This window comes from Girardinichthys multiradiatus, chromosome 23 (assembly GCF_021462225.1).
Source record: "Girardinichthys multiradiatus isolate DD_20200921_A chromosome 23, DD_fGirMul_XY1, whole genome shotgun sequence".
Classification (NCBI taxonomy): Eukaryota; Metazoa; Chordata; class Actinopteri; order Cyprinodontiformes; family Goodeidae; genus Girardinichthys; species Girardinichthys multiradiatus.
In genome coordinates, this window is record NC_061815.1 from 24,368,975 (window position 1) to 24,394,727 (window position 25,753).

The window sequence follows — 25,753 nt, forward strand, 5'->3', positions numbered from 1 at the left end:
TTGGCTGTCGTGTAGAAGGTCCAACCAGCTGTTAAACCACAATAAATCGGAACTTCTGCTTTTAGACGGTTGGACCGTTTTATGAAGGATTGGCAAACATTGAATCGTGCAATAAATTTAGAAATATACCTGATTGATCACTTTATTCAGACACTGTAGTCTTTGTGAAGGTACTGATGTAATGGTATAATGTGGTTTATTAAAAAAAAGTCAGCAAATTACTTTTCTTTTGCTGATAGACATTTTAAATTAGAAGTACAATTTAAATACATTTTGGATTACTGTGGGACAGCAAGTCTCAACTTTAAAACAACTGTGCAAATGAACACCCACAAAATACACAAATAAAAAGTACAAAGATGCTTCTTAGTGCATCTTAGGAAAAACAACAGAACGCAACTAAAAGAGTTTCTTTCTTTAAAAAAAAAAAAAAAAAAAAAAAAAAATCAACACTGACAGACATCTAACAGGTGATCCTGCAAATATGTTAGGGATTCTTCCACATGAAGAGGTAAGGCTTCGCCGATGTCCGCTTGGGATCTGGACAGGAAAGCGTCCATTGCTTCTTGAACAGCAGACTTTGACACCGTGTCTTCCGGCTTGTAAATTAACGTCCCCACTTTGCCTATTTGTTCAGACGTAGAGCTGGTCAGACAGCCTGTAGATGACAGATGACAAACAGTAAGTTAGGAATAAAGTAAAGCAAGAGTTGGAAAAACTGGACTTAAAAATACATTATTATTATTATGGAATTTTATGAGGGGCTTTTGAAGTACTCATCTGCAGTCAGTCTTATGGGAAAATACAGCAGTCAGAAGACCCAGCCTTATTTAGGTATTGGTTTTTGCAAGTTTCCCTGAGTTAAATAAAACAATAACCTAAAAATGTACTTTTAAGAGCAAATGTCCATTGAAGATTTGCAGGTCAGACTTAATGTCGTCATGAGTAGAGATTCACTGATCAGGCTTCTCATGGTCGATACTGATTTCCAGTTTTCTTTAACCTGCTATGACCTTGATAGAGGGAAGAGTTTTGAATCCGACAGAAAATGAAGTAACTGCAACATCAACCTCATTCAAAGTCTTGCACAGCTGGGTCAAAACCTGTCATCCGGTGACGGGTCAATTTTTGCTGCTTGTAAGGGGCTTACGGAGTAGGAAAGTTATGGCTGCTATTCAAAGGAATGTGAATACTGCTGTCCTCACAACTCTGTGAAGGTGAGTGTGTGTTCACACACTCACCTTCACAGAGTGGATTTGGAGTCACTCGCAAAATTAAAGTGGAATAACACACTACAGGCTGATCCAACTTTGATGTAATGTCCTTAAAACAAGTCAAAATGAGGTTCAGTATTGTGTGTGGCCTCCATGTGTCTGTATGACCTCACTACAACACCTGGGCATGCTCCTGATGAGACGGTGGATGGTCTCCTGAGGGATCTCCTCCCAGACCTGGACTAAAGCATCCACCAACTCCTGGACAGTCTGTGGTGCAACGTGACGTTGGTGGATGGAGCGAGACATGATGTCCCAGATGTGCTCAATCGGATTCAGGTCTGGGGAACGGGCGGGCCAGTCCATAGCTTCAATGTCTTCATCTTGCAGGAACTGCTGACACACTCCAGCCACATGAGGTCTAGCATTGTCCTGCATTAGGAGGAACCCAGGGCCAACTGCACCAGCATATGGTCTCACAAAGGGTTTGAGGATCTCATCTTGTTACCTAATGGCAGTCAGGCTACCTCTGGCGAGCACATGGAGGGACATGCGGCCCTCCAAAGAAATGCCACCCCACACCATTACTGACCCACTGCCAAACCGGTCATGCTGAAGGATGTTTCAGGCAGTAGATCGCTCTCCACGGTGTCTCCAGACTCTGTCATGTCTGTCACATGTGTTCAGTGTGAACCTGCTTTCATCTGTGAAGAGCACAGGGCGCCAGAGGCAAATTTGCCAATCCTGGTGTTCTCTGGCAAATGCCAAGCATCCTGCACGGTGTTGGGCTGTGAGCACAACCCCCATTTGTGGACGTCGGGCCCTCATACCATCCTCATGGAGTCTGTTTCTAACCGTTTGTGCAGACACATGCACATTTGTGGCCTGCTGGAGGTCATTTTGCAGGGCTCTGGCAGTGCTCCTCCTGTTCCTCCTTGCACAAAGGAGGAGGTAGTGGTCCTGCTGCTGGGTTGTTGCCCTCCTACGGCCTCCTCCATGTCTCCTGGTGTACTGGCCTGTCTCCTGGTAGCTCTGGACACTACGCTGACAGACACAGCAAACCTTCTTGCAACAGCTCGCATTGATGTGCCATCCTGGATGAGCTGCACTACCTGAGCCACTTGTGTGGGTTGTAGAGTCCGTCTCATGCTACCACGAGTGTGAAAGCACCACCAACATTCAAAAGTGACCAAAACATCAGCCAGAAAGCATCGGTACTGAGAAGTGGTCTGTGGTCCCCACCTGCAGAACCACTCCTTTATTGAGTGTCTTGCTAATCACCAAAGATTTCCCCCTGTTGTCTTTTTCATTTGTGAAATTGATTGTCAATCAGTGTTGCTTCCTAAGTGGACAGTTTGATTTCACAGAAGTTTGATGATGTTCTGGTTCACCTTATGCTGCCATAACAGCAGTGATCTGTCAACACATGGACTCCACTAGACCTTGGAAGACGTGCTGTACTATCTAGGCTGATCATGTATTTTGACACCATTCAATCAGAATCAGCATAAATCTCTTTTTTGATCAGATCACACAGATCGGCCTTAGTTCCTCACATCCATCAGTGAGCCTTAGAAGTCCATGATCTCGAGGCTGGTTAACCACTGTTCCATCTTTGGTAGATACCAACTATTGCAGGCTTGGACCACAACACAAGAGCTACTATTTCGGGGGTCCTCTGAACTAGCCGTCTAGCCATCATGATATGGCCCTTGTCAAACCCAATCAAATTCTTATGCTTGCCTGCCTATAACGCATCAACTTTAAGACTAAAATGTTCGCTTGATGCCTAATAAATCTCACAGACCGATAGGTGCCATGATTAAGAAATAAGCAGTTATTTAACATGTCAGAGGTCACAATTTTATTCCTTGTCTATACATATTTAACCAGGTGATCCAAAGGTTCTGACTGCTGTTTAATGCTTTTGACATATTTAAATATCAAATTATCTTTTTTAGAACAAAACTGAGAACCCAACAGAACACGTTTGTTATCTTGTATAGAATGACACCACATACTGCACCAAACACAGTTTGCACAAGTTTCAAACATTGTTTGCCTCTAAACAGCCGTGAAACTGTGGGTTTAAATTCTATTAATAACAGGACTTAGTATAAAAATATTTTTTATCTTTTTGAAATAATAGCAAATTTCTGATTTGTGAAAACTTTCACCACTCGGAGACAAACTGCTCATCAACATCAAATGTTATTTTTAATTTTATAAACCATCTTATCAAGCAATGCTGTAATTAACCAACTTATTAAGCACTATATATATATATATATATATATCTCAGAGGTGTCAAGGACCTTTTCTACCAGCTCACCTTTCATTGCTTTGCTATAGCTGAGCAGCAACATCCAGAGGAGATGGATCAACTCTTCCCACTTTCGCCAGTGTTCCAAACCATCCTGGAAAACACATTTATGGCTTAGCTTGGTAAAGATTATTTCCTTGTTTTGCCATCTTTATATTTCCATAAAAATGTCACATTCTTGACGAATCTGTTTGTATCGATCTATAAAACCCTAGCTGTGGACACACCACACAATTTTTTGGCCAGATTTTCCCCACAATTCCCAGTTGGAGAAAGTCTGTATCAATCTGCGTTATTTGGAGACAATCGGCAGGGCAAGTTGGCCCAACAAACGGTTAGTGCAAATGTTTTGTGTGTATCTGGATGCAGTGGGGTTGATGTCAAATGATTACCAACCCAACCGCAAACATGTTACAGCTGATTAAAAATCGATGCGAGCTGATTTTGTTTTTAACTCTACTTGTTAATATACAACATAAACATAAACCCAGCACACACTGATAACACTGATAAAAGAAACAAACAAAAAAAACGAACACCAGTAAGAGGACACTAAGATATTAAAAAAAATCAAAAACAAATAATAAAGGTTTAATAAAACAAAGGAAATTTAGTAAATTTCAGATTTGAAAAATGGAGATAAAATACTCTCAACTTAAATTTAAAGATACATATAAATTACATTTCTAGAATAAAAACATGTAATTCGGCCCGTGTTTTAGGTGGAGCCTAGTTTTAAATAAACATTTTCCAGTCGGAGTTAAGTTGTTTATTAGAAGGTCTTTTCCAGCTACATATCATATATCCAGTGTTGTTGTCTCTTAAGGTAGCAACAAAAACCCGCTAACAACCTTTATAAAAGAATAAATGCTCCAAACTCTCAACATGAGCATTGTAGCAAACACAGGCAACACTATCCAAATTGAATTATCATTTGAGGAATTGAATTAGAAGATTATTTTTGACTTTTCTCATAAGCACTTTGTATTGCATCTCTTTCGTTTTAAGGGGATAGCAGAAAAGAAATGAAGTTCATCTGAACTCTGAGAATATCCTCTATTTCTGCCACTAACTGGTATGCTTGTTTACCCCTTAAACTGTCTCCTTCTGGAGAGTTTTTACGAGAGGTTAATGGGTTCAGGTGTCTTTAGTTGGTTTGAAACATCCTGTACTCTGTGACCTCTTAGCAGAGTGATCCCCAGTCTTTCAGCAGGGAAACAGAAGTCTGAAATAAACCAATCCGTTAGTGTGAACGCCAAGTATTTTCCTAATTTATGAAGGCGCTGAAAGTTGTGTAGTGTGTCCCTAACTTTGAAACAACATTCTGCTATTACCACATTTGCTAACAGCGCTAGCCATAATCATGAAATAAGAAAATACACGAGCAAGATATTCACCCTTGGGTCTGCTGCCAGAGTGCAGTTCTTCAGAAAGTGCAGCAGCAGGCTAAGCGACATGGGAAGAGAGACTTTCTGTGGGCATGCATAATCCAGCAACTGTTCCAACAGCTTACATCTCAGCAGCTTACTCTGTAGGCTCTCCAGCAACAACATCCTGTTTATCACCAACAGAAAAAGTTTAAAAATCCAGGGACCATTTATTGTGTGCGTAATTTTGTAAAACAACTCAGGCAATTTAGTGCATTCATATTTGAATTAGAAAGTTTATACTACATGCTTTAAAATTACTTTTATTTGAAAACAATTACTTGAACAATACTGTAGATAAAATTGATTTTCTGAGCACTGATAACATTTTAGCATTCCTGTAGTAATGAATTTATCCTAAACCTATACATCTTCATAATTCCCTGCCTGCTTGTCACCTGTGAGCTCTTAGAGGCATGTGGCTGAGGACCATATGGAAGAGCTCCTGGGAAAGCTTGGCAGAGTTCAGAGCAGGAGAACGGTCCGCCTCCAGAGCCAGAGACAGCATCCTTTGGAAGATCGACACTATTCTGCAGGGAACAAAGTACAGCCTAAACATAAGTGCATAGAAAGCTAAAGCAGAGTAAAAAAAAAAAAAAAAAAACATGTTTTATTAGCCGTTTCTCACCTTATTTGGTTGTCTTTCTTTTGGATTCCTTCTTTGCTGTCTTCGTTTTCTGTTGTTTTTATAATGACACAAAACAGCCACTTGATGACATCTCTGTAAAGAAAAAAAGACATAAGATTATCACGACATCTTTAGAACTAGTATTGCCAATATGATGAAGCACATTCCATCAAAGGAAAAAAAAAACCAAAACATTTTTCCTGCTTAATCCCCTAATTGTTATTTTAAATAAAGTGGAAATATTCCAGACTTACATCCTTTACTTCATCTGTATTACTGTGTTTCTTATTTACATTTTATTATACCTGGCTGTCTAATAATGTTTTTATTGGTAATATAACACTTTCTTCTCTAATAGACAAACTGCTACCTCTTTCTTTCATTCTCCTGCTGCATGACATATTTTTTTGGACTTTTTACTCCCACAATGTTTGATTCAGGATGCTACATCATCCAGTTGCTCTTACTAAGTGGAGACTCTGTGGTCAGGGAATGCAAATAAAGTCAGTTCAATGATATCAATGATTGGTTAATATCGACTTCATTTGTATGTCAAATCAGCTTTAATGCTTAATCCTTAATTTTAACATCCTAGTCACTATTTATTAATATATGCAATACTTGCTGGTATTGTCTTTAGCATCAATGCCCCAGATCCCCCTTGGGTTTTCCAGGGCCCCCATTGGGGGACTGCCCCGCCCCCCCCAGGTCCAATTGCAAACACATCTCAGTCCACCTTAAATTAGAACAGCTCACAGAAGGTGCCAGTGTTTCTCAATCTCAAACATATGTAATTTTTCACTAACAAGCATTTTAAATTTCGTAGGTCAAAAAAGTAGGATGTAAAGACAATGGTTCTGAAGTGCAATGTTTATGTTTTCCCACATTTCCCTGAATCTTTTCTTTCTTTTCCTTCCTTACAATTTTCTCGCCATTTCCTGTGAGTTTCCATCCAGCTGGCCAAATATATATATATATTACTGGCATGCAGAGTGTAAATGCATGGCATTTAAAAACAAGGTGCAACCCAATATTGCACCCGAGCAGTCCTAACATTAATATTGTGTTTCATTATTTTGTGCAGCCCTAACCTGATATCAAAAGGCATACTGCTTGTGCATTCTTTGAAGTATTTTAATCTTCCCATCCTGTTTGTAATGGGGAAACAGCATTGTTAAACAGCTAATAAAACAAAGTATTTGTGTTTGTCTGGGCACATTTCCTTGAAAAGAGATAAAACACACATTCTCACTAATCTCTGTCTTTTTATATGTGTGAGACAGCTCAGGTAGTCCAAATATAGGCTAAAGAAAGGTTTTGGTAGCTCTACCTGTCTATTCTCTTTTATTAATGCATGCAAAGGGAAGACGAGCAGCAAAGTAAAAAGATGACTTGGCACTATGTGTTGAGTGAAAAGCTGAGTAAGGGAATGGTTGTATCTTTGAGATGATAGCAACAGGCTGCAGTAGTTAAGACAATGGCTGCAAAGTGCCCTCTGGGAAGTTCTTAATGTAGAGTAAATATCTCAGCTGCTTATTTGTGAAAATGGCAGCAGAACTTTAAATACCGAGCTTACGTCAGTAGTCACCCTTCTTTAAAATTTCAAATGAGGACCTCAGGTTATGCATCCTACCTGACCCGAGAAAACTGCCGATCACATGACAGAGTTGCCTTTGCAATCGAATGGCTGAGGGAAGATGAAGCGCATCTGGCAGTGAAGTCATCCTCTAAAGTCTGCACGCAGTACTCCAAAAGCATGCACATAACCTCCCACTGATGCTTCTTTTTGCCATCCTAATAGTGAAGGAGGGCAACAAAAATACCTGCTTATTTATTACTTATACCATTTCATGTATATCAAAGAAACAGTGTTGCATATTTAAACATTAATAGGAAATCCGAGATCATTTTATTTGTGGACACCGTTTTTGCTTAATAACATTAACGATAATGCAAACTTTTTTTTAAACATATAATACATATTCTCACATTTTGTTGCTTGCTGTGCTCAAGCTGACTGGACATGACCGAGGTAAGCAACTCCCAGTCCCAAGGAGCTGTGGATCTATTAGCTCGGTGGTGTCTGGAATGACAAAGCACATTTAATGTTTTGATTCAAAACTTTAAAGGTTGAGAGTGAAAATCTGAGAAAAACAAATCTATGAAATGTTTTGAGAAATTATGTAGCTTGTGCTTTCCTCTGACCTTTGAGTCCTCATAAGCAGATTAAAAGCTTGCACGCAGAGGTGATAGGGACAGTGTGGGTCAAGCAGAATGCCACGAAGAAGGTGGGTGGTTATATCTTTGGGAGGATAGTAACCAGGCTGCAGTAAATCAGACAGCAGCTGCAAAGTGCCTTCTGGGTAGTTCTCCTCGATTGTACTGTAAACCAGACTCAGGCTCTGACGACACAGCACCTGGGAAGCTTCAGGGTTTTCATTGTCTCTATCGATCTAAGAGGAAAAACTATTTTAAAAAGAAATGCTTTGCATCGTGGCTGCAATAAAATCACATGCTGACACAGACAGATCTGTTTGCACCACTGTTAAAGATTTGTAAGGTTCAATAAATTCAGCTTTTATTGCAGCATCATAATCTCTGGTGGCACAATTTTAATCCTGGCATTGTCACCTTGAAAAATGTCCGTGCCATCATGGAAGAAGAAATTCCCAGCTGGAATAACTTCGTGATTAAGAATATTAATATTATAGGTGATATAGTAGTCAGCTGACATCCTTTGGGCACATAGCGCTTCTGAGCCTAGACCTGATCAACTGCAGCATCCCCAGATTATATCACTCCCCCAACAGCCTTTTAAAATAGGCACTTGGCATTCCTGAGATTCAGCCTGAGTTTCTGAAGCCCTGGATACAATGTAAGGCTGTCATGGTTGACACGCCTCCTCAACGTTGCACGGAGGACCAGGACAACACCGCTAGAGTGGCAGTTTCACTTTTTAAGAAAGGAGACCAGAGAGTGTGTTCCAGTTATCGAGAGATCCCACTTCTCAGCCTCCCTGGGAAAGCTTACTCTGGGGGTGTTGGAGAGGAAGTTCTGACTGATTGTTGAACCTCAGATCCAGGAGGAGCAATGTGGACCAGATCTTTACCCTTGTGGAATTGATGAGGAGTTCATGGGAGTATGCTTCTCCGGTCTATATGTGTTTTATATGGCAGTATTCCCTGAGGTATTTTCTGGGAGATGCTGCAGGAGTTTAAGGTATCTTTGTGACTTTTAAAGGCTACCCAATCCTTGTGTGTCCAAAGCTAGAGCTGTGTCTGCATTCTCGGCACAAAGTTGAGGCTGCTCCCAGTGCACGCTGGACTCTACCAGGGCTACCCCTGTCACCAATCCCGTTTGTGGTGTTCATGGGCACGATCTCAAGGCGTAGTCGTGGAGAGAAGGGTGTCTGGTTTGGGAACCTAGGGATCTCATCTTTGCTTTTCGCAGATAACATTGTCCTGTTGGATTTTTCAGGCCATGACAATAAACTAGAGCCACTGCTTCAGTTAAGGTGGTTTGGGCATCAGAATGCGCCCTGGGCGCTTCTCTTTGAAGGTTTTCTGGACATGTCCCGTTGGGAGAAGACCCAGAACTTGATAGAGGGACTATATACACTGCCTGGCCAAAAAAGAAAAAATCGCCACCTGGATTTATCTAAGTAAATAGGGAGCCTCCCATTGGATAATTACTGCATGGGCGATTATATTTCAGCTGGCTACAAGTTATTTAACCCCAACTGGTGCAATGAGTTGCTTCTCATTTCTTAAACAACCAAGTCTAAAGACACATCCTGTGGTTGTGGAAAAGATGTCAGTCTGTTTCAGAAGGGTCAAATCATTGGCATGCATCAAGCAGAGAAAACATCTAAGGAGATTTCAGAAACTACCAAAATTGGGTTAAGAACTGTCCAACGCATTATTAAAAACTGGAAGGATAGTGGGACCCATCGTTTTTGAGGAAGAAATGTGGCCGGAAAAAAATCCTGAATGATCGTGATCGGCGATCACTTAAACGTTTGGTGAAATCAAATTGAAGAAAAACAACAGTAGAACTCCAGGCTATGTTTAATAGTGAAAGTAAGAGCTTTTCCATACGCACAATGCGAAGGGAACTCAAGGGACTGGGACTGAACAGCTGTGTAGCCTTAAGAAAACCACTAATCAGTGAGGTTAACTGGATTAAAAGGCTTCGGTTTACTAGGGAGCATAAAGATTGGATTCTGGTTGGACTCTGGAGCAATGGAAGAAGGTCATATGGTCTGATGAGTCCAAATTTACCCTGTTCCAGAGTGATCAGGGTAAGAAGAGAGGCAGGTGAAGTGATGCACCCATCATGCCTAGTGCCTACTGTACAAGTCTGTGGGGTCAGTACTATGATCTGGGGTTGCTGCAGGTGGTCAGGTCTGGGTTCAAAGAATGAGGTCAACTGACTACCTGAATATACTGAATGACCAGGTTATTCCATCAATGGAGTTTTTCTTCCCTGATGGTGCGGCCATATTCCAAGATGACAATGCCAGGATTCATCGGGCTCCAGTTGTGAAAGAGTGGTTCAGGGAGCATGAGACATCATTCTCACACATGGATTGGCCTCCACAGAGTCTAGACCTTAACCCCATTGAGAATCTTTGAGATGTGCTGGAGAAGGCTTTGAGCAGCGGTCAGACTCTACCATCATCAATGCAAGATCTTGGTGAAAAATTAATGCAACACTGGGTAGAAATAAGTCTTGTAACATTGCAGAATCTTATTGAAACAATGCCACAGCGAATGCGTGTTGTAATCAAAGCTAAAGGCGGTCCAACAAAATATTAGTGTTTGTGACCTTTTTTTAGGTGGTGACTTTTTTTTCGGCCAGGCAGCGTTTATCCTGTCTGGCCTGGGAACGCTTGGGATCCTTGAGAATGAGCTGAAGGATGTAGCTGGGGAGAAGGATGTCCGGGGTTGCCTCGTGGACCTGTTGCCCCATGACCCAATAGTCCCAATCCCTTCAGTTCCCTTCACACTCTGCATGTGGAAATCCTCTTACTTTCACTACTAAACATAGCCGAGAGTTCTGCTCTTGTTTTTTTATGATTTGATTTACTTAAAGATTAAGATTTTTTTCCAACCACATTTCTTCCACAAAGATAATGATTCGCATTGTGTTGGACAGTTCTTAACTCAATTTTAGAAGTTTCAGCAATCGCCTCAGATGTTTTCTTTATGTGATGCACACAAAACAGTTGACTCTTCTGAAACAAATTAACATTTTTTCTACAAACCCCAGAATGTGTCTTCTGACATGATTGTTCAAGAAATGAGAAGCAACTCACTGCATCGGTTATAGTTAAATAACTTATTGTCAGCTTAAACATTATCATCTATGCAGTAATAATCCTATGGGAGGATCTTCCGTATTGGATTTGTTAAATCCAGGTGGTGACATTTTTTGAACAGACAGTGTAAAACCCCATTTTGAAAATAGGACATCACCGATCTTGCATCTTCTTCTAAAAACTTTGGAGAATAGATAGAAAGTGATGTTAGGCTATTCCTCTTTTAATAATCTCTCTAGATCATCCAGAATGTGTCCTCCTTTGTCCTTAGCTCACCCTATAGGTTTTTGTTTAAAATCTGATATTGTAAAGAGTTTTTGATCCCATGCACCCTAACAAGCCTCCTAGGCCCTTTAGAGGAGACACAGTCCAACATAATGACAAATCCTCTTTCAAAACTAACAATGCATATGAGGGGCTTTTCACTCCAAAACTACTACGAGGGTTTACTGCTGAAAAACATAATTTTGGTCTCATCGGACCAAAGCACACAGTTCAGATCAAAATTCCAGTAGCATTTCTAAAACTCCACATTTACTTTTGCGATGGTAGGACAGAAAAATTGTTCGTTTTTTTTTTTTTCTCCCCAAACAACACGTTGGGATATAGATACCATGCGGTGTTTGTTATGAAGTCCAAGATGCCACATTTTGATTTCCAGAGAAAGCTTTGGGTTTTCTCTTTAAGCCGTCCTGCCAACTAGATGAGGTAGCAAAATAATCTTGGGTCCTTGTTCAGCCTGGTGGCCAAAGGCAGAGAGAAATGGGCCTCTGTATCATGTCATTCTTTTACCCAAATGAAGCAGAAAGTCATGCATAAGTTCATAGAAACACTGATTAACTTGAAAAGTATAAATTAAAGAAAAACTTCAGTTAGATTTATTTTCATAAAAGGGATTGTTTTGGCTACCTGAGATTTTGCCTAGAAAATATTCCATAACATGAGATGTTGTTCCTACTGAATCATAGAACTCAAAAACTTTCATTGTGAGAATACTGCAATATAATTAATAATTTTAACACATTCTAAACAGCGGTGCCAACAAATTTTGTTGCATCTGTATGAAGAAGCTTTGAGAGCTGAATGTAGACTCTCTCACCAGAACTTGTTGGTGTCCAGACATTAGCTTCTCTAGAGTGATTGAGCACACATGTCTCCGATCCTCTCTAGTCACAGCCCTGAAATTGGTGCAAAACCTGCTCTCTTCGTTCATGTCCTCTCTGTCACTGTCTCCTTGCCAAGGCAAGGACATCGGACTGTCATCTCCTGCATCCTCTCTGTAGGTCAGCGTCTCCAGCTCCCACTCAGGCGTATTTTCAACAGGCGTGTAGTCAGACCTAGGCGATTGGCCACCTTGGTTTGTATGATTAAGTGGAGTGCAACTTGTGTGGGAGACAGAATCAGCTTCAACAATATGAGGAGAATGAGAGGAAGGATGATCAGAGGGACATCTTTGTCCATATTCCGAGTTATATAAATCCAGCTTTTCCAGGTTGGAGCAAATAGCAGTTTTATCTTGAGTTAAAGATTTAAAAGTTGATGGAACCCTGTCTGATGAATGAAAGCCATCTAGGTTATTTTCTACAGATGTGTGTTGCCTTAAAGTTGAATCATCATGTTCCTCCTTTGCATTAGGACACCGAGCAGGAATTTGTAAGTCCTGTGTTGCTTGATCTTGCAACAGTTTGCTTGTATGTTTCTGGGGGGTTTCAGGTTCTTCCCTTGCAGATTTCCTCACCTCAGGACATTTGATGGCCATAGATTCCATGTGAGAAACATTTAAGGTAGAAGGAGTTATTTCTAAACTAGTTGCACATGTTTGTGCTTCACCATTATTGTTCTGTTTAAAACACAGTGACATATGTGGAGAATCTTTGGTTAGCTGAACACAACACCTTGATGTTTCCAGAATCTTGACATGTGATTCAAGAAACGACAATTGATCCAGTTTCACATCTGGTGCATCCTGAGAAGCTTGTATTGCAGGGTTTTGATTCTCTGGTTGTGTTGGAGAATTCAAACGTCTTTGCTTTGGCTTTTGGGTGCCACAGTCCTGCTGTGGAGGTAAAACGTGAGAGACTCCTGAAGAATTTTCTAGTTTAAAATCTTGGCCGTTTAAGATCCTAATGCCTTGTTCTAACTGACTGTCACCATTTTGAAAGATGTCCTTTGTGTCCGGTTTTGTCTCCTTTGTCTCTTTCGCGGTCAGGTCTATTATAGGTGAGTCGAAGAGATTAAGCCTTGGGCGCAGCTTGAGCTCTGGACAAGCCCATCTTGGATCAGTGAGGTCAATGTAATGCTGGGGAAAAAAGACAGGAAATGTCAACAAATGAACACAAAGGTTGCCTATGTAACAGCAGGAACATTTGCATTTACAGCATAGCAGAAAGGAATGACAAAATGGACAGATGGACATATGGAAGAATAAATGGGTGATAGCAGGATGAACAAATGGATGGATGGATGGATGGATGGATGGAAGTAAAGAAATACAAACAGTTCACACTATTCTTTTTCCACACTTATTACAGACCTGGAATACAGTCAAATTCCATACCTTTCCAGACTCTGTAGGACGTCTAAAGCAAAAACTAAAACTTCTGTTGTATTTCCAGTCAAGCACTTAGTCAGGACTGTAAGAAACCATTAAACCACTGTGACCAGCATAGACACACGGTTAACACAATCTGATACTGCTTCTGGAAGTCTATCTTAAACTTTAAGGAGTAAGATTGTCATCTCTGGCTTCCTGCCTTAAGAGATACACCACAGGCCAGAGGAATGAAGAGAATGTGTGGTGTGCTCTTGTATTAAACCCCTTTTACTCTCTTGCCCTGAAATAAAATCCAGTGCTGCCAACTGCCTTCAGAAGTCACCTATTGAGTGAATGGAGTTCACTTTGTACATTTTAAACACAGTGTAAACACAGGCCTCAAAGGTTTGTTAAAAAACAATATTGAACAAACAGCATCATGAAGAACAATGAACACCCCAGTACCTCAGAGGAAGCCGCAAAGAGCAGCAGTTCAGGTGGGAGAATCATTCAACTCGGACAATTATTAGCAATGCGCTCAAAAAACCAGCAGGGCCGAGCTCAGTTTGTGGCAGTGGCAGGCAAAACTGGCATCCTCGTGGCAGCCTTATGGCGTGGGACATCCAGCGTGTTTTTAAGCATTTATTTATAATTTTGTGTGAGTGACAATTCAGAATAGGGGAGGGGAGGCAATGGGAGCATATATGCATGCATATATATATATATATATATATAAATTGTTAAAGAGCTGCCATGTATGAAACAATGATAAACCATTTTCTGATGCATAACTTCTTCAGTTTCCGTCATTTCTTTGAGCAAAGAAGTTATTGTTCTCTGCATTGTGATAAAGTTTTGATTTCATTTAAATTACAAATTTGACAGTTCAGTTGTTTTTGCGGTTTTTATTTAAAAGTCTGTAGATGGTAAGTGATTTATTGTTCGTCCTGTCTAATGCAAGGGGCGTTTTTGTATGTCTTTGCACCACCTGTGTAAAATTTCCCAGTCCATTAAATCGAACGCACCAATCTCCTTGGCAACCGTTCTGTTTTGGGGGTAAGTGCGCATGCGCTCTCGTGTAGCGTATGTGAAACCTCTGGTCATAAACGGTGTTTGCGAGCTGAACTGTGTTGTTGTAATTCAGCAGAATAACATGAAACACAACTAGTTACTCTCCGTTTGCTTTTAACTGGGGTATTTAGCAGCGAGCAGACAGACATTAAACGTAGCGGTGCTCGTTTTAAAGGCTGGCCGTTCATAAAAACCTCAAGCTCCGAGGAGAGAGAAGCAAAGCAAGAGCATTGAGGCTCCAGCATAGCAGAACAGTTCAGAAACTATTTGGAATCAAGGGAAAAAATCTATATTTATGTTTTAGACTGGCTTTTGGTAGCGGATCTGATGTTCTTTGTGTGCTCGTGAATTTTTGCAGCCGTAACTGGTTCTGGAAGACGGCTTCATAGCAGACAGCCGTTCCTCCCTCTTCCCGGTACTGCGTACCGGCCCAGAATCTTTTAGTGGTACGCAGTACCGGACCGTACCGGCTCACTTTCACCCCTGCCTGCCACCCTATGGCAGGCTGTGGCAGTTCCGGTGGCAGCTCACAGTCTGCCGGACACCACAGTTCTGCTTGCCACTGCCACAAATTGAGCTTGCTGTCTCTCCAAAAAACTGGTCTTTAAGGAAGAGTGCTATTGTTAAGCAGTTGTATAAAGCCAAAAGACTAAACCCTCTGCCACAAGTCATGCAGGGGGAACAAGAAACATGCGTAAGAAGGAGCTCAGGGCATGTGAGTTTAGAAGTCAGCTCCTTGACTGACATACAAAACAGTATGTGTGGATAAAAACTAACACGGCACATCACCCTGAAGACACTATGCACATAATGAAACATGGTGGTGGTAGCACCATGCTGTGGAATGCTTTTCAGCAGCAGGACAGAGAAGCTGGTCAGATCTGATGGGAAGATTGATGGAGCTAAACACAGGGCAGCCATGGCAGAAAAACCAATTGAGACTGGGAAGAGGTTTACCTTCCAGTAGGACAATGAACATACAACCAGAGCTATAATGGAATGGTTTGGATCAAAGCATACATATATTTGAGTTAAAAGGGCCTAGACTAAATCTAATTGATGGTTTTTTACTGGACTACTGATGATCACAGTTGCTCTCCATCCAATCTGCCTGACCTTGAACTATTCTGCAAAGAACATTGGGTAAATATTTAAGTGCCTAGACGTGCAAAGCCGACATAAACATTCCTCAAAATACAAGCATTTGCAATTCGACCAAAAGTGGTTCTACAACTAGGGTGTTAAATACAAATGTAAACCACACTTTAGGGGTTTTATCCGTTAAACATTTCGAAAACAACAATTTTCCTTTCATACAGTAATTAATCTGAGTTCGTTATTTTTACGTGAAATGTAAGTAAGTTGAAGGGGCAAACCACTTAAATGAGCTGTAGGGACTGTATCCATTACAAGTTAGGTACTTCAAAACAATATGCTTCGACAGAGCTCGTTACAACAGTTGCTGTTATAACAGTTATTTGAGAAAACTTTCAGCATTTAACTTTAATATTTTGTGACCTCCGTAAACAAATCGGGTCATTTTGAAGAAATTAAGAACAAATATTGCGGTATAGATACGGTCTTACCTGTTCAGCACCGGTTTGGTGACATTTTTCAAGCTAACCCCTACGCGGTATACCTTTGAAGATTCCTCGCGCTAGTTTCTATAGCAACGACGTTTTCTGTTAGCTTACCCGTGGGATGTTGACGTTTACAGCTTCGACGTCCACTCGAACCTCTGACAGCGGCGGCGGCGGCTCAGACTTGGTGAAGCCACCGCAAGACCCGACGATTTCTAGATCGGAGTCGTCTGAGCTGAGGGAGATCACTTCATCCATCTCTCCCCTGTCATCCAGCGCCTCACACGGAGCAGAAACCTCAGCACGTCTACGAGAGCAGGATGGCCGCCGCTCACGCAAGCTTCACCTAGTCATGCAGAACCGCTGTAGCTGGAACAGTCCAAAACAAAGACGAGGTATCGTGAATGGGGAAAATGCCCATCATGTTTTCCACACACCACATGACAACTTCTCTGCCGAGGCATCAAACAGATAGCATTTCCTGGTTAGGATCCCACGCCACGCAAATAATGGTTTCGGCCATTTCTAATATTCAAATGCTTCAATTAAACAACCTTAAAACGCCTTAATAAGCTAGAATGTCACAACAACAGCAATAAAAGGTTAGGTATCGTTTCAGCGCTTCCTTATTTTCCCAGTCAGTTTTTCCTCTGTTGTATGGCGCAGCAAATAAAAACTTTACAGTTGCAGCTATCGCCACCTGCTGTACAGGAATGCTGGGGCAAAACCTGCAGGCACGTTTAATCACCCGTATGCTCAGCCTGCCAACCCAAACCATGCAGTCATAACACCAGGCCTAAAAACATGATTCATTCATATTTAAGACTTCGACAACATTAGATATTTACTCATTATTGATAAATGTAACAATGTAATCTTTGTTTTTGAATTCCAATGCCTAACAGAAGTTGAAATTGGTAATCAGGTCAAAGTAAATAAAAATGATCATATAAAGGAATATTTATTATGAATGGTACAACAGGTTATATTGTGTTTGTCTTTTATCTTTTTAATGTTATATTTTTTATATGTTTTGCCTTTTAATGTATGTTCATAGTTTGCAGATATGTGAAGAACTGTGTTTTAGCTTTGTTTTTTAATAAATCTGGTAAGGTATTCGCTTTTGCATACCTCTTGTCTTTGGGACTGTTGTCCTATTAGAACGCCCATTTCTGTGTGGATGTGGATGTTGATTTCAGTTGAAGTCAAAGTAAATGGCAAGACTCCCCTTTTTGTCACTGCTGGATCCGACTTGTGGAATGCAGCAGTACCACTGGTAGCTAAACAGACCCTCAGTATGAGCTACCACCACCATGTCTGAAAGTTAGCGTTCTTAGGTTTGAACGCTTCATCTTGCCTCCTCCAAATGAATAAGCCTGAGACATATACGTACACAGAAACGGAGTCAGATAGTTTGTTTTTCTAGTATGGAGGCTTTCTGCTATCTTTTAGGAGTAACCCCTTAACCCATACTCTTGGACTGTCTCCTAATACTCTCTGATATCCTTACAGAACATCCCCCACACCCTTTTGAGACATGGGCGTTTATTTCACTATAAAACCTCAGCACATGGTTTTCAATATTTATTTACCCAGGCAAGAATTTTAAGATTATTATGATTTGAATAAAGGGCACTTACCAAAAAAAAAAAAAAAAAAACCCTGGATTTGGACATTTGTAAATAAAACTGTTAAAATAAATTTAATGAACAGCAATAAAAAGACAGCCACAAATTCTTTAGACATATAACAGCAGTGCTTGCAGCTTATTTATGAAGCGAATTAGAATCAACTTTATTGGCCAAGAGTGTGTTAACAAACAAGGAATTTGATTTCAGTTTCAAGTGCTGACATTGTAAAAAAAATGAGTATAAATTTATAAACTTTAGAGGAAATAAAATAAGAAAAATATAACCAGTATGTACATGTATGTGTGTGTACAGCCATTGTTTACAATATAAAGAAAAGAAAACAGAAAGGCTGGTTGTGGTAGTGCTAATATGCTTTTCTTGTTTTACAGCAGAGTAGCTGACTACTCAGGCTTTAAGGTGTTCATTTTGTACAGAGAGACAGTCTGAGGGAAGAAGATGTCTCTGTGGCAGCTGGTCAAACTGAGTAATAAATGGGTTAGTGTAAGTCTTAAATTTACCCTGAAATGGACTGAAGCATCATAAAGTGACCACAATCTGTGGTGTCATCAGCCATCGTTTATAATGTTGGAGCAGGATGCCCCTCTACCCAGTTCAGGCGGTGGGATACAGAAGAACCTCAGCATAAATACCATTACTGTAGGGCAATGTCTCCCACCCTATGCATGAAGCTGTTGCAGAACTGTAGAGCTCCTTCAGTGACAGCCTAGGTACACAATGGAGCGCTATCGCAGATCCGTCTTCCTAGCAGCTTTTAGACTTTATAACCATCACTGCTCGTAACAAACCCAGCACAGTTTTTTAAACATCCAACTTAATAATACCTTCTCACATTCACATTTCTTTTCAACTATTATTGAGTACTACTATTGAGTATGCTATTTCTAATAACTGTACAGTATTTTTCTTATGTTGTAAAAATGGTCTTACTGTACAGTCTCATTTCTTTTTATTGACTTATTTCTTTTTAATTTAATATATTCTTGTCTTGCATGCTTCCATTTTTCTGTCACTTTGCTCCTGGTACACCCGATATCCCCCCTGAGACAAAAGGATATTTCTATTCTATTCTATTCTATTCTATTCTAATTTTGTGTGAATGTGTAGTCTCCTCTGTCACCACTCGAGGGCACTCACGTTGTTCAAATGATTTAGAAAAAAATATGGATGTAGACGTCTATGCAGGGCGACTGAATCCGCCAAAGCTGGTGTGTGTTTTTAGAAATATCAAATTCAGAGTAAAACAAAACCTTCAGTCAAATCTACACATTTTCCTGTTTCTCTTACTAACTTTTCCAAAACACTTCTGGGGATATTTCCAGGTTTCATATGGCGTCTTGTCTTATTCACAAAAATGTAATGACAGACTATTATATGAATTCATTTTCTTTTCATCACATGAGCTGTTGAATCCCACTCGTTTTCTAAAAACACACAAATTTTGCGAGTGGGGCTTGTTTTTCAAAGAAATGAACATTTGATTTCAGCGTCTCATGTAATTGGATGAAATGCGTTATTAACCTCAGATGTCTCCAACCATTTTACGCTGTGAGGAAATATTAGGCAGTCTGAGTCACTGTAGTGAGACACATACAACCGCCCGACATCCATTCAGCATTGTGAGAACTTTATTAAGGTGGTTATTACATAAAGGTTGCATTTGCAATTGTTTATTGTCTGTGCCTTTTGAATTATCTTCAGATTTTAAGCATATGAACTGCTGTGCATTTTTTAGATTTGAAAATAGCCAAAATTGTACTTTTAAGATTAATATGACAGGGTGTAAATCGAGGAATGGGATTTAATCTACATTAGTGTTTTGAGTCCAGAGTCAGTTTATTTGGCACGAGAGCCAATCACCTGAAAATAAAATTCCTTAAAGTGTAAAGGTCGAGGAACTAGGACCAGAGCGCAGAACATGGCGAGGAGGGCACATGGTGAGTAGTAAGAGGTTTAATGTAATTGAACACAGACTTACAGGCAGGAAATCCAAAAGTACAAGTTCAGGAGGCAAACAGAAAACAAACCACAAGGAGGAACTCGGGAAGATAACAAGGGTAGTTAACGTGAGGAACCAGCGAGGAATGTACAAATAAACAAGCTTATATACAGAGTGAGGTGGAGTATGAACCAATGAGACGGGGAGACAGGTAATCAGTTGAATACTGAACAGGTGTGAGAATCAGCTGCAGGGAATTGGGGGAGATAATGTTGCTATAGCTACAGATCCAGAGGAACACAGAGACCTGCAAAGAAACTAGACTAAGGACAAACTCGAGAAAGCAGATCTAAGGAAATCTATAACCAAATGTAAACAACTAACAAGAGTATTCTGAGGACATGAGGAAAAACCTAACTGGGTAAAGTAAACAAACACAGAACATCAACTGACAGACTGCAACTAATGAGACCTGACAGAAAACATAAACATGGGACTAACCAAAAGAGAACTATACTAAATAACAAACCTGGGGGAAAAACTAGATCTGAAGGGAAACACATGAACAGCAGAATATACAAAGTGATAACTTAACAGAAACTACTAATCAGAAAGGAACAGAAAAACAACTAACAGAGAACAGTAAACTAATAAAAAACTCAAAATGGCAGATCCTGACATAAAGACAGAATCTCACCACTATGAACTTTTTTTCAATCTGTTTTTTTTTTTTTTTTTTTGTATTTTTGACCTCAGAATAACATTTTGACACTAATTAAACAGTTGCTGCACTGGTTTTGAAAAACAAAAAGGACAAAAAATGACACGGATGAAAATGGCAGACAGGCCAACGTAGCGGGAGGAAACGTAGCAGCAAAGGTTTCTGCTATAAAAACAGAGAGATGGACAATTACAGGCAGAATACCGCAATGATTCTTTTAGAGACAGTGGTGAAAAAAGTTGTTATTACTGTTATCTGGATAAATGAAGGGTGGGAGCATCATATGCATGAGCCACAGCAATTAGAAGATTGAGCTGACTGAGCAGCTGAAGCCTAGGCAACCCAGATGTATGTTGTCATTTGTAGTCATTTTGGTTATGTGAGGTGAGCTGTCATGGTATGACATCCTTGGACTTGGTTTGTGTTTTTGTATTAACTGTTCTTAGGTCTATGTTTTCCTTTATTGTTAATTAGTTCCACCTGTCCCTTATGCCTCCATGTCTCCTTGTCACACCTGTTCTTAGTTCCTGTGATTACCTGCCTTTGTTTTCTCCCTGTATATTAGTTGGTCTGTGTTCTTTGTTCCCCGCTGGTTCCTCCGTCACTATTCCTCGTTCACTACCCTTGTTTATGCTCAGTTTTGCTACGTTACAGAACTATGTACACATGTAAGTTTTTGGCTCGACTCATGTTTGTACTTGTTGAATTATGTTATGTTTTGGAGACTTAAATTAAAGAAAAGTGTTCCTCTCATCATGCGGCTGCCAAGCTCTTATCTGCACTTTGGTCCGATCCAAACCAAGAACGTGATATGAGCATGTTGTAGCGTTTACCTGAGAAATTCCTTTTCTGTCATGTCTTTGTGTTTAGATTTTTGTATTTTAATTGATCATTCTTACCGATGCATGCTAATGTAAACAATGAGGTCTCCTAAGTATTTACACAATGCTCTTGCTAAGAATGATTACTGTCAGGGGTCATTTATGATTATAGGACTTAATGATGTGATTGTAAACCAATTTACTGGATAATATAGTCTTTAGCCACTGCAGTCGACACTATAGCACTGCTGTTTCCCTGCTATTGCAGCTCCATGTCACTCATCTCTTCATTCCTTGCTACTTAATGATTGTTTGATAACAGGACACATTGTTTACACCTGCAGATATAATTGCAATATTTTCGTCTGCACAACATGGATTTGTAGGCCATCTCTGAACTAAACTGGAAATAGACTTTGGAAGTGGAGGGGCACTGCTTCAGCATCAGGAGATGTGACATATACTGTTTGGCTTGTGTAGGCACACACTATTCTTTAATGTTCCCACAAAACCTAGCAACACAACATTCTGACATATTTCCAACAAAACAAACTGGTAAGCAAACAAAAAAACATGTTTTTATGGCTCCTAAAGCAAAGAAATTCTAACCCAACTGTACATCTGACTGTGCTAGCAAACTAGGTTTTGTCCTCCTGCAGCATAATTTTTGATATATAATAGGAATTCAATTTTTCACCATCTGGCTCAAAATGTGAATAAAAAATAGTAATTTGATATATTTATCTCTGTACAAAATCATCAAAATTTTAGATATGTGGTCATTTCATTTGTTCCTGTTCATTTATTCGTTTCAGTTTGTTTTTGGTGAAAAATGTTGCTGTAAGAAAACCTTTAATCTTATGTTGCAATATGTCAACAAACTGCCATGCCAAAATGTTGAAGTGGCTCCCACGACAGGGCAGTCCAACCTATTTTCAGATGAATTAAACTTAATTATTTTACTCGGGGACACTCTTAGACAGTATAGAACATTTAACTGTCATACCCAGATGATTGAGCATTAGATTCAGATAAACGTTTTTAAAAAAGTGACATGATTGCAAACGTAACTGTCCTGACACAGTAACACACTATAAATATTACACCTGTCATACCATTACACATGCTTCACTAATGGTATTACTTTTTTTAGTAACGAGTAATCAAACAAATGACTTTTTTCAGCGTTATAATGCCATTACTGACAATTAAATGGGACGCATTATAAACTGTTGTCATCTGTAGTGGCTCATTGCCACAGGAACTAAACTTTTTTTCCTTGGTGAAGGGAGGAATTAGGGGTGAGACAATCGCATAACTGATGATTGGCTTAGGTAGAGTAAGCATTCATGGTAAGCCAATCAGAGGCCGTATTCAGTTTATACACAAACCACAAATGCATATGGCAGCCCTGCTCAGGCAAACTAGCAGATGTAAGCTGCAACAATGGAAGGAAAGATTGTGTTTTAAAAGTGGAAGTACAGACAATACTTTATTCTCCTTGAAGTAAAAGGCAAGAACATACATCAGAAGTAAATATTAAAAGTTTGGCGTAAGTAGGCCACTTGTCTATGCAATTCTACTTTATACAACTGGCTTGTGAAACCTTAGAAAAAAAATCAAAATTCGTAGACGTATTTAACGCAATAGTTACTTTCCCTGTTAACTAGTAACTACTTTTATAGTGGATTAACTCAGTTACTAACTCAGTTACCTTTTGGGAGAAGTAACTAGTAACTATAACTAATTACCTTTTTAAAGTAACATACCCAACACTGTTCATATTACAACAAACCTATGAGGGACCAAAAATGACAAAATGAAAAATAAATATGTAAATAAATAAATACACATATAAATATATAAATACACATATAAATATATAAATGCATAAATGAATAAATATAAAAATAAATAAATACACATATAAATGTATTTATTTATCTATTTATTCATTTATTTTCTCCTTTTTGTGCATTTATACATTTATGTATTTATTCATTTATTTATTTATACATTTCTTCATTATACATTTATTTATTTATTCATACATTCATTTATTTATACTTTTATTTATTTATTCCTACATTTATTTCTGTATTTCTACATTTCCACATTTATTTATTTCTGCTTTTCTGTCTCCGTATGTTAATGAGGTGCGTGGTTCTAACATTTGTCTTCAGCACCATTTGTTAGAATTGTGTGTATGATCCCGATCCTGCTGCTACTGCCTAGACTTCGGTACCGAAGTTCTTGTGGTAGGCACGATGGCGGGTTCTCTTACAGCCATTGCCAATGATTTAAGGTCATTGGCGAATGATATTGACCAAAATGAACCCAATGACTACCTCCATTTTCGTTTTGCACGGGTCATGGAGGATTTTAATCAGCTCCAAGCTGAGATGGATGTGGAGGTTGACTCCACTATATTGGACAGTCTGGAGGAAGTTGGCCGCCAACTTACTTCGGTAGAGTTAGAAAGAAATTCACAGATCAATAACTCATCAGCGGAACATTGCCACCGCTTCATATGAAACACTGATGGTTCATATGATAATGTTTAATTTGAAAAATAAAGATTTAGGAATGTTTCTGAAAATCCATAAACAGGAAAATAAAGATTGGTCGTTTGAAGGAGACATATCTTCCCTCCTGCTCACAAGATGAAATAATATTATAATCAAATGTGAAATAGCCAAACCATGACAGGATTACAGAATCAAGGACTTATAGAGCCTGAAGGTATCTTTTTTAAAGGTGGTTTTATGAGTTGTCATGACACACTCAAATCCACTTCTCTCCCCCTCTTCTGGAGGTCATGTGTTTTTGGAGATGGCTGCATAATGTAGTATTCATCCTGACATTTCATAATAGCATACACAGCAAACTGGCAGTCTGGGAATTAGTAAACTGTTAGAAAAACAGTTATTATTCAAATAATGACACATTAAATCTGCAGTGAGGACAGGGATCGTTGGAAGCAGTTAATCTTTTAGACACAATACTATTGCATAGCCTGTGTTTAACAGAAGCAGGTTAATTAAACATACTAGGAATTTAAGCTTTTCGATACAGGTTATGTTATGTTATGTTATTAGTCATGTTTAAATTTACCTGTTGGCTGTATTAAGACTTGGCTTCACTGTCACTATTCCTTTACGTTTCTTTTATGTTTTGGGCTGCAAAGTTACATAAACATGTTGTGGTTTTAAATAACCGTTTTGTTTTAGTTTCTATTAATGGTGCATTCAGTGGCAAAAAATCAAAATTTCCACCTTCTGTATAGAAAGAAATAATGTCAAGGACAAATCAGATTTTCTTGCTGAGAGTTAAAAAACATGAAAAAATACAAAGTGTTATCAGCTGCCTGATTTGAAGCTTGTGATTCAGTTATAAAAGGACGTTTTGGTGTTAATAAAATAGCCGGTGCTTTCTTGGCATTAGTGCTATCTTAGACTAAGTCAAACATGAAAAGTTTTAAGAACTGCCCCTTTTGCATCTACTGTAGAATTAAGTCTAAAGCAGAAAGTGCAGGTTTTACATCAACAAAAGAGGTAGCCAGTTTCATTTAAGGAGGATTAGTTTCACTCTACACAAGATAAAGGAAAAAGCAAGTCAGACAGAAAATAGTTTAAAAAGTAACGATTGCACACTGGATTAATTGTGCTTGTTCTGCCTATCACAGACAGACTTTGGACTTTCTGCAGCATCATTACGCCACCAAAACCCCTCATTCATTATGCCTTCTTTGCATTCTTTTGTTTGTTCAAAACAGAGCAAATTGATGGGCTCCCAGCTTGGGCCTGCAAAAAGCTTGTTGGATGTTATGAATTTATTGGTCTGACAACAGCATTGGTTTGCATAAAGCTTGTTCATTTTTGTAATAAACATAGCTCTGGCTTGGATAGGTATAATAGACTATGTGTTCCAGTTTAAACTAACACATCATGTTGATTGTCTTGTGTCTTAATGCTTCAGTTAAGCATTTAAGCTTCATGCATTTAATCAGTCAGTGCAGTGAAATGGCTTTATGCCTGTATTTAGTTTCCATTTCATTATATTTCCTAAAGCCTTTCTGATGCTTGATCAGAAATTCTGGTAAAACAAAAACAATAAAAATTGTATAAAAACTCAACCTCTAACAAAATGTATCAAAACAATTCTGATGCCAAAAGGCACTGTCTTGTTTGTACATGAATTCTCATAATGCATTCCTGGGGTGTCTGGTGAATTATGTGTAGCTGTTTGTTGCCACAGGGCAGCACAGAAAAAGACTGGCAGAGCATCACAAAAAGCCCCAGCAGGTGGTCAGAGATGGGAGGAAAAAAAAAAACATGAGAGGGATAGTGAGATAGAGCTGGATTTAGAGAGGTGAGGCGAAAAAACAACTTCCAGAGGCATCAGGGGTCACCTGTCGTGAAGCGAAAAACACTAGTTATAGTATCCAACAGCCACTTTCTCACATTCCTGTTACTGGGAGCTGCATCGTGCTATTAAGCTCTTTAGGGCATGCTTGCCACACAAATC

General features: G+C 39.4%; 1 protein-coding gene across 1 annotated transcript; it reads right to left on the reverse strand.

Annotated features, from left to right (window-relative positions):
- Positions 1-128: 128 nt before the first annotated feature.
- simc1 (SUMO interacting motifs containing 1) lies at positions 129-16,766 on the reverse strand. Its single transcript, XM_047352621.1, has 10 exons — positions 16,211-16,766; positions 12,012-13,211; positions 7,798-8,045; positions 7,582-7,675; positions 7,226-7,386; positions 5,593-5,685; positions 5,363-5,494; positions 4,935-5,091; positions 3,547-3,631; positions 129-658 (listed from the first exon to the last, which is right to left on the reverse strand). Exons 1-10 carry the CDS (start codon positions 16,352-16,354, stop codon positions 447-449), a joined length of 2,526 nt encoding a protein of 841 aa, XP_047208577.1. The 5' UTR covers positions 16,355-16,766; the 3' UTR covers positions 129-446.
- Positions 16,767-25,753: the final 8,987 nt, after the last annotated feature.